General features: G+C 36.1%; 1 protein-coding gene across 1 annotated transcript; it reads right to left on the bottom strand.

The window, feature by feature from the left end:
- Positions 1-54: 54 nt before the first annotated feature.
- On the bottom strand, positions 55-9,689 carry LOC114464311 (median body protein). The gene is made up of 8 exons (XM_028448348.1): positions 9,378-9,689; positions 7,661-7,801; positions 6,601-6,801; positions 5,458-5,645; positions 3,946-4,159; positions 2,138-2,236; positions 1,226-1,293; positions 55-214 (listed from the first exon to the last, which is right to left on the bottom strand). Exons 1-8 carry the CDS (start codon positions 9,633-9,635, stop codon positions 55-57), a joined length of 1,329 nt encoding a protein of 442 aa, XP_028304149.1. The 5' UTR covers positions 9,636-9,689.
- Positions 9,690-10,147: the final 458 nt, after the last annotated feature.

Genomic DNA, 10,147 nt, shown 5'->3' with positions numbered 1-10,147 from the left:
ATAGAACTTTAAATCCTATTACATTTCTGAGCTGAAACAAGTTTCTGACTGTTGTCATTCCTGATCTGTGGGGATCCAGAAGTAATCCACTACTTTCCTGCTCCTGCGAGACGGAGCAGATTTGGGTCGATCCCCATCAAAGGCAGGAAGCTCATCAAAGTGGGCGGGTCCAGGGTCGCTCCCCATCTGTGGGGCGGAGACCCTCAGCATGGTCCTGATGAAGAAACAGTAACTATTAATCAGTTTATTTATTTATTTATTTATTTTTTGTCCAGTCATTGAAACAAGGCTTTACACAGAAAAGAAAAAAAAGTCTATACATAAAGTATATTATGTATTATTGATGCCTCCAAACAGCAAGCAAAATGATGACAAATTATAACAGCTAACAACGGTTTACAAATGAGAACAGCAGACGAGATATAAAAAATAAAATAATGTGTATACACCATTAATCATGTCCAAGTTTAAACACACAATGCAAAAGATAAAAGGAAAACATTTCTCTTTATTTAATAATGTATATATGTATTTCTCCTCCTTTTTGACTTTCTTACACACATACAAACACACTCATTATGCACACACACTCATACATAATCAGGGAAACTGGATATTACAGATATTACAATAAAAGCCAATCCAGACATTATGGTTATATACAGGAAACAGTATTAAGCACATATGTTTGGCTTTTCTTAGTTTATTTTTGAGTTCAATTTTATTCTTTTATCTTACAGAAAGAAAAAAAAAAACAAAACTTTTACCCAACTCCACTGAATATGAGCTTTACATCTTTTTAAATTTTGTCATTGATTTCATTTACTACATTTTTTAAAGTGAAAATTACTAGACTTCAGTAATTTAAAAAAAACTTAAACATTTTCATTGACTAATAATAAAAAAAAATCCAATCAGAACTCGTGATTTTCTTACGCATTAATTACATCAAATCTGTCTGTGTGTGTTTACAAACATTAATATAATCACATCAGGTTATTTAATCGCAAATTAATCTTTCAAAATGTATAAACTCATATGGGCTTAATGTCAATTAGTTGACTAAAACTAGACTATAATAAAAATTAAGTTTAAACTAGATAGTATTTTAGTCCAAAAATAAAACTATAAAAAATTTGTTGTTGAAATGAACAGATTCAACAGAGACACTTATATCTGACGCCCCCTTGTGGCCCTTTAAAGCAGTGGCAGTTTCCAGATTTACCTGGATGAGTTCCTCTCAGGTTCCTCAGCACCAGATTCTGGAGTCGAGATGTAAACAGGATCTCCTTCCTGATCAGAACCAAATAACTCATGATCAATATAGATACTGTGATTAAGGCAGTGGACAGGCAAAACATATTATTCTCACTGGAATTAAGACTAAACCATGATTAATTTCATATAAAGTACATTAACTGAGTAAAGCATGATCAATTAGAACAGGGGTCACCAACGAGGTGTCCGTGGGCACCAGGTAGCCCGCATGGACCATGTGAGTGGCCCTCAGGGAGCTCTAGTCACCAATGACCCCCATCTAAAATCTGATTTATTCTCCAGGATTCAAACTCTATTAATCATTATAGAGAATAATGATTAATAAAGTGAAATACTGCAGCCCCTGATAAAGTTTTAGTATGAAATGACCCGTCTTTATACTGTATGTTTATTTTCACTAAAACATTGTCACCACTGTTTTAAATTGCAGCAAATTTGATCTATGGTCAGTGTTATATATAATAATATGATATATAAAATATATATTTTTTAAAACGCAAGGTGGATTTTCATAAAATATAACGTAATGGTTACATTTTAGAAACGTTACATACGATCAGTTAAAAGTTGTTTGTTAGGAGCTGGTAAAATAGGAAGATGATAACTTTCTATGAAATGTAATTAAAATGAAACATTTACATAATTTTCTACCTTTTTATGTTACTACTAGCCTTCCTTATTATTTTACCTTATAAATTAAAGTGGAACCGTAAACATTTAGTATTTAGAAGTGCTTTTCTAACTGGTAACTCTTTGGACTATTCAGTCCCTATGAATTAGCTTTAGGGAATAAACATATTATTACTGTAAATATTCTACAATTTCGAGTCTTGTGCACAACCATATGATCGTATCTCACCGTGAAGTTCCTTGGAGAACCGTCAGGGTTTTTGAGAATCCGAACCCTCTGATCACTTTCAGTCATGCAGAGGAAGTAGCTCTTGATGTTGGCTTGACACTGTTAAGAAGGAGAGATGTTGTTCATTTCTTAAGTTGTGCTAACATGCAAGTGCTGAAGAAACAAGTTCTGATGAACGTCTCTGTGCTGAATAGCACATTCCACGTTCCCGAGAATTCAGTCGAATGACTCAGTTCCACCGAGTAAAACAAATCATTGTGTGATGTAAAATCTTACGTTGAATTGTCTTTGAAACAATATCACATGACTATGTTACAATAAATTTAGAAATTACAGGAAAAGGGGTGGCCCCCGTCCCCAATTTCAAAAAGGGGGGGCATTAATGGAGGAGTAGTCATACTCCATATGTTCCCCTGTGGCACATATGCAGTAATGGGCTCCATTCATATATTGGTATGTGTCAATGATTTGGTACCACCAACTGTTGCAATATTTGACTCACAAATAAATGAGAAAACAACTTTAATAAAAATTGCCATAAAAAGGGGTGTGGACCCTCGGGCCCCTAATCGAATTGTGGGAGGCATAATCATAATCTACGTTGAATTACCTTTGAAATGATATATCACACGATTATGTTCCCATAAATTTGGAAATGACCAGAAATGGCCCCTGGGCCCCAAATCAAAAATCGGGCTCCGAGCATCAATGCGTACACATCCATAGATTATAGCTACCAAATTCTGCCAAAATACAATTTTAATGTTCATTTAAAAATGATGATTTGAAATCATGGTGGATGATGTTTGGGATATTTCCTGGCCCCGACTATTGCTGCGCCGCAGCTATAATTGTATGTCGTCATCGAGACAAAATTTTGTAAACAATTAGAGTAAGTCTGTGAAGGTGAGCGATGCACTTTTTTTCTAACGATGCTCAGTGATACTTCAATATTTCCAATCTAAGACAGTGTTTTTCAACCTTGGGGTTGTGACCCCACGTGGGGTCGCCTGAACTATCTAAATTTACTGATTAAAATGATATATTCCTTAAAGTATTCATATTTTTCTGTTTCTAGTTAAATTTAAATATTAAATAATCAAAAAAATATATGAGCTGGTGCTTCTTGTCACTATAGTGCTATTCATAACACAGTATAACTAAAAATAATTATAGAAAATAATGTATCTGGGGCCACAAGAAATGTGTGATATCATAAAGGGGTCACGACCCAAAAAAGGTTGGGAACCACTGATCTAAGACGTCTTGAAGCCACTTAAATCCACATGTAATATGGCCAAAATGATAATCATGATTCTTTTTTTGATCAATATTGTAATCACAATTATAAATAGATAAATAACTTTATTGTCATTCAACATAACATGCACTGCAGAATGAAATTGTGTTGCAATAATAATAATTACAATGATTTATCATGTTAGGAAGGAATCTGTATTTCTTTTGCACTACTTTAAAAAAACAAAAAAAAAAACAATATTTAAACAGTTTATAGTGCATAATGAAGCTTTAAATAAAAATTATACTAAAAAAAATAACCAAGGGTTAACTGAATAAATACACTATTACAGAGTTATCATGAAATGCATCTCATTAAATAATTACAGCTCTCATTAATCCACTAAATGACTCTAATGGTTCAGAAAGTGCCTGAATAGAAACGCCCACATTTTAAACGTAAAATCAGCTTAATTTATTCGTGGCAGCCAAAACCGTGATCACGATTAAAATGTGATAAATTGTGCAGCTCTAATATGTATCAGTGGTTGTGTGACAGGATGTCCTACTGCTTTGTTCTTCCTCAGCGCTCTGTGGTCTTCCTCAGCCCTACAGCGCTCCGCTAACTCCTGGTGCTTCTCCCTCCAGCTCAGACACTCGGACGTCCTCTCCTGCTTCTCCTTTTCCAGCAGACGCCGCTCAGCCTCGACCTCCTGCTGAGCCTGGGTAGCCTTCCTGCTGTCCTCCTCCAGAACTTGCACTCTATGCCTCAAACTTATCTCACTGCAGACACAAATAACAGGTTTACAGCCTGTTTATTTAATTAAAAAAGATGATAAATATAGCCTGAGATCAAAAAGCAAAAACATGTAAATTTATTCCATTTTCTGTAACATTTTTGATGTGTTTTTCTCCATTATTCATAAACTACGCTGGGACCACCAGGACTTCTGCTCACATGAAAGTAAAAGTATATTTATTGGATTTTTAGAGTGACAGTAACAACATGCAGCTCCAACAGGAATTTTTCATCTTTCCTTTGATTTTCTGAAAATATAAACACGATGATCTTACTGTCTCCAGAAAGAAAAACTAGTTGTTTTTTTTACATTTATCAAAACAGTATTACTCATTTAAGATAATAAAATACATTTAGAAAAAGGTTGTGAACCTCACTCTTGCTTTGTCCTGTTCAACCACATCTGGGACTAAATATTTGTCCATAACAGGACAACAATATATAAGTACATTAAAAAATGTGGCCCTGTTTTTTTTCTGAATTAATGAGGTAAAGATAAGTGAATAAGAACATTTTTAATCGGAAATAATATTTGGTTTTTCTGGGTTGATGAGATTAAAAAATAAGTAAACAAACAAAAATTGGCCCTATTTTTCTGGGAAATATTGATAGAAAATTCAGAAAAAATGAAAACTTTTTTCTAAAAAAATTATCTCATCAATTCAGAAAATCTAAACGTCACGAGAAGTACCAAAATAAAAGCTCATTGATACAAATACAATTTAGATTTAACATTTATGGTAAATGGTAAATGGACTTGATTTATATAGAGCTTTATCACCACTGAAACAGTCCCAAAGCTCTTTACATATCAGCTCATTCACCCAATCACTCTCACATTCACACACCAATGGGACAGGATATATTATATTTAACATTTATATTTACATTTAACATTTAATATTTACATTTAGACTCATGTAGATTTAACATATACATTTAACATTTAGATATAGATTTAATGTTTACATTTAGATTTTACATTGACATTATATTTTTACGGGAAAAGTAAATATCACAAAATTCACAAATGTTGCTGTAAATCTTGTCAAAATCACATGTTTTAAACATGGTTTGTTGCTAAATGTCAAAGTTTATTTTAGCATGAGCCCCCATATGAGGAAGCCAGAGAAACACAGAGAAGGGAGAGAACATGCAACATCCACACACAGAAGCACTTTTGCTTTAAGAAGCTATATCTCTATACTGTATGCCACCTGTAGATTTTTAATCATCTTCATCTTTGAGTGGCTGAGACATGAATAATTGGGGCGTCCCTCACTTGTCTTTAAGGTGGACGTTCTCCTGTGTGAGTTTTCTCAGCTTGTGTCTGAGGTCCACTCTGTCCTCCTCCATGCTCCTGTTTTCCTGCAGCGCCGCATCTTTCTCACCACTCACACGATCCAGCTTCAGCTTGGTTTCAAAGTAGTTTTTCTCTGTTTTAGCCAATGAAAGCTGGACCTCAGAGTGCTGCAGAGACACATGACAGACGGCATCATACTGTATATATTAGAGCTGCTTTGCATTAGTATTAATTAACAAAAGATGGTCAATACGGTGAAAAACTGAAGCATGTTTTAGAAATTATTTATGTGCAGCTTTTAGTAAATATGACAATAATGATGGTTTAAATCAGAGATAGACAACTCTTATCAGGGGCCAGGGCCATGTTATGAACATTTATATCAGCTTTTAGAATAATGACCAATCAGGAAGCAAACATGAAAAAGGTTTGTTGATGTTTTTACTCTTATTTTGTGTTTGTCCTGTGTTTCTTATTTTCTGCTTTTGATGCAGTAATTTTGTGTATTTTTGTAATCATTTTGTGTATTTTACTCTCATTTTTAAGTATTTTTGGTGCCATTCTGTATATCTTACGCTCTTATTTTGTGTTTGGTGTGTTTTTATTGTAATTTTTCTGTTTTTGGAGTTAATAGTGTTTTTTACTCTCATTTTGTGTCATTTTTTTATTTATTTTTTAACCTCATTTTGTGTAATTTTGATTTTTATTGTCATTTTGTTTTTTCAACTCTCATTTTGTGTATTTTACACACATTTTTTAAGTTTTCGTTTTAATTTCTTTAGTGCTTTATTTTGAAGGGTCAACTCATTGCATATGAATGGTCATAAAAGTACTTAAATACACTGGATTTCTCACTTTAGCTAATTTTGATGGGACTACAGTTGTCATTTTGTATATTGTTCTCTTATTTTGTATGTTTTTGTTTAATTTTGTCTAATTTTGGAATCAGGGGCTGCACAAAATGAGTCTGAGGGTTGCATGTGGCCCACAGGCTGCTTTAAATGGTCTTACTTTGTTTTTTCACTGTTTGTTTTATTATATATACATTTTTGGACCCTGAACATGATAAAGCAGGTGTAGCAGATGAAACCCACAGATTGATCACCATGTGTGGTTGTGCACCTCTTTCTGGAGCAGCTGTAGCTCATGACTCAGACGTTCTCTGTCAGCCTCGGCTGTTTTCTTCTCCCTCTCACTACACAGAGCCTGAGCCTCAGCCAGAGCCCGACTCTTCTCTGCGTCCATCCTGGACACGTCAGCCTCACCTGCAGCTCTGGAGCACAGCGTGGCCCTCTGAAGGCTCTGATGCAGCTTCTGCTTCAGCTGCAGGAGGTCAGAGGGAGAGGAAGGGTGGGTGGTCAGGAAACAGGACACAGGAGAGGCCTTCTTTTGTTTCCAAATGTAATCTGATCACAGTGCTGGTGTGCTTTCATTTGAATGGGTTATTGCAGACATAGGCAACTGGCGGTCCGGGGGCCACATGCTGCCCTGGGTCTAATTCTGTGCGGCCCCCCAAAACAAATCCACTAAAAATTGTAATTCAAGAAATTGTAAGTAAAATGTATCTCAACATAATACACAAAAGAACTCCAACAACACACATTATGCACAGAATGTCAACAAAAATTCACAAACCATTGACGTCAAGAACACAAAAAAGATTTTTTTCGACCAAAACAACGGGCAGTGGTCTGAGCGGTACGTTTGCAGCTGGACATACGCTCAACCTTCTATACTTTAGGAAAACTTCAAAACTCAATTATACTCAACACAAATTTTAAGTGCTCATTATAATACAATATCTTCTCATCCTTATTTATAATATAACATATGTGGTAAATCGTGTTAGATTACAACAGTTACTCTGGTAAATGAATGGAGTGTGTTTGAAGTTCAGATGCTACGTGTGTGGTTCGAGTCCATTTGCTCATGTCATATAAGCTTTGGTGTTCTCACATTTATCATCAGAGATGATCCAGTGTCCACATGAAGGAAGGAGGTAATGAAATGTGTCAGAGATAAAGGTAGAATTGATAAACCCTAAGTGAACACAATACTTTAGAAAAGCATCAGTTGACAGGTTTATATGAGCAGAATTCTGTTTTACTAAAGATCTACAGGCTTTCCTAGTGTGAGAACTGGTGTTTACGTGCTTTACATGTTGTGATGAATGTGCTGTTACCTCTCTGATGTGAGCCTGCAGCTCCTGATTCAGGTTCCTGAGGTTCCTCATGGTCAGCTCATTCTCTGAGCGCATCATGATCCGCTCCATGTGGATCTCATTGGCTAAGAACTTATTTTCCTTCTTCAGATCCTCACATTCCTGAAAGGAAAAATGAAGGAGGTGCGTGAACCTAAAGGTCACAGCGTTTCATTCCAACCATGAGTCTGACTTTAATATAATTAAGAAAAACTATTGTTGATTTTTATATGAATATAGAGATGATTTTTGTTTGAGATTCTTACCAAAAATGTAATTTAATATATAGACCGTCTCCAACCACAGAGTGTGTAACATATACAATAATGTACAAATGATTAGAAACATTATTGATCATCTTGTGCATTGATGGGTCATTTATTGTTATAAATTCATGATAAAATCAGCTTTCAGCTTCATTTTTGCTGCAGTACAATAACATGAAAGCTGATGCACTAGTGTCACTTCACCATTTACATTGTAAAGAACAATTGCACAACAGAAGAAGAACCAACCTAAAGCCTCAAAAGTTTGGGACCATTTCACTGAAAACTTATACTACACACCTGAGGTAGAACTAACTAACTTTGTACAGTCACTGTATTTTATGGCACTAAAAATATGCGTATATTATGTACATTATATTAAGAAATGTATTTTTTCGAATTAATTTGGGAAAACTGTAATAAACATCTTTGACCACTAGGGGGAAACAATGCTCGCGCTGTCCCCCAAAAACTCTGCGTATGTATTTGTTTCTTTGGTAATTAAAATCCACTGATGAAGATGATTTTCTGTGATGGACTGGCGCCCTGTCCAGGGTGTACCCCCGCCCAGCGCCCTATGAGAGCCGGAGATTGGCACCGGCAGACCCCCGCGACCCTGTTAAACGGGAATAAGCGGGTATGAAAATGGATGGATGGATGGAAGATGATATTTCCTCATCGTCCTGAGCAACAATAAGTCTTTACGTAATTACCCCAACCAAGGAGGTACCATATTTTCACCGACATATATTTATTTGTTAGATTGATTTTTAGCAGGATAATAACAAACGGACTTAACAGATTTTAACAAAAATTAACCAAAGACAGACGTTTACGCCATGGAAGTTCAGTTTGAGAAGATTGGTCAATTTCAAACAGAAATATGATTTTTTTTTTATTTTTATTTCTCCAACAATGAAAAAGAGGGATTTTTGATTTTCAAAACAGATCCAGAATCAGTTTATTGATCCGGATAATCTCCAAATTCATAATAGAATTTTCCCTGGCATAAAGTCTATCATTGGTTCAAATGTTGTCAATATCTGGTGAGTAATTTGGACGTAATCCTGCTAATAAACCAAAACCAAATTAACGCTGTTGAAAATAATACCTTCTTGGCGGACATGATAATATTGTCTCATAAACATGTATCAGAATTCCTCCAGCTCCAACACACGTGACGCTAATGACTGTGTCATCATGCAGCTCTAAAGAAAGCCTGATCATGATCTACCCTTCCAAGTGTGGTGGACCAGGGCTTCATCTAAAACCAGTAGGATGGGGGTATATTATGCCTTATATATATTATAGGCCATATGTATATTATGCTGTTCCTTGTTATTGTAGAACTAGCACAAAATCCTGATTAACATTGTGATACAGACTTGAAAACTGCAAACAAATGTTTTACAAAACTCAGAGTGAACTCTTACCTTCCTCTTTCTGACCAGCTCTCCTTGTAGCTGGTTGATCTGTAGAAAGGAGCCGTTGGTGCTGAGGGGTCTAACTGCCCGTACGGGCCTCCTCCAGGGCCTGGATGGAGCTTTTCCTTCCTCTGGGGGCCCGTTAGCAAACCGGCTTCCTCTGTTCACATTACTGCTGCTCATGGAGAAGGATTTGTACAAGCTATCGTCCAGCGAAGGCTTCCCCGCTGCATGTAGGTCAGAGTGAGATTTGGCTCTGATCGACATTTTTCAGCTCAATGTCAGAAAGTTTTTACAAATGGAACCGTGATGGCACAACAGGAGAACGAGTGGAGCTGGTTGTCTTTAGAATATGGACCAGGTACTACTAGGGTGGATCCTTTTCACAAGCCAAAGATCATTTATCATTTATGAGTAACAGTAACATGATAGGACAGACGGAGGAAAACAGGGGCCGTGATCTGGTCACAAGATCTTTTGTCAACACTGAGTGTGAAATTAAATTACGCTACCTCGTAAACCTGCTCCATGACTTTTGTCCACCTTTCACACTTCAAAGTCCCCCTAAATGCTTCCTTAGAATAAACATCTGTTATATGCTGAGATACAGTATGTGTCAGTGATTTGACTTTTACTCATCAACTAAACATCAGCTAAAGAGCAACAGGGATGCTACGTTGTGAGGCGTTTATGGATGAAGCGTGTGGAAGTAGGTGTGTTGCATGGTTTAAATGACGAACTCTAACCAATGGGATCCATGGAACATGATCAGCTGGATG

The sequence above is a fragment of the Gouania willdenowi genome, chromosome 6 (genome assembly GCF_900634775.1).
Source record: "Gouania willdenowi chromosome 6, fGouWil2.1, whole genome shotgun sequence".
Classification (NCBI taxonomy): Eukaryota; Metazoa; Chordata; class Actinopteri; order Blenniiformes; family Gobiesocidae; genus Gouania; species Gouania willdenowi.
The sequence above is the reverse complement of the archived record's forward strand: the minus strand, read 5'-3'. Positions and strand labels throughout refer to the sequence as shown.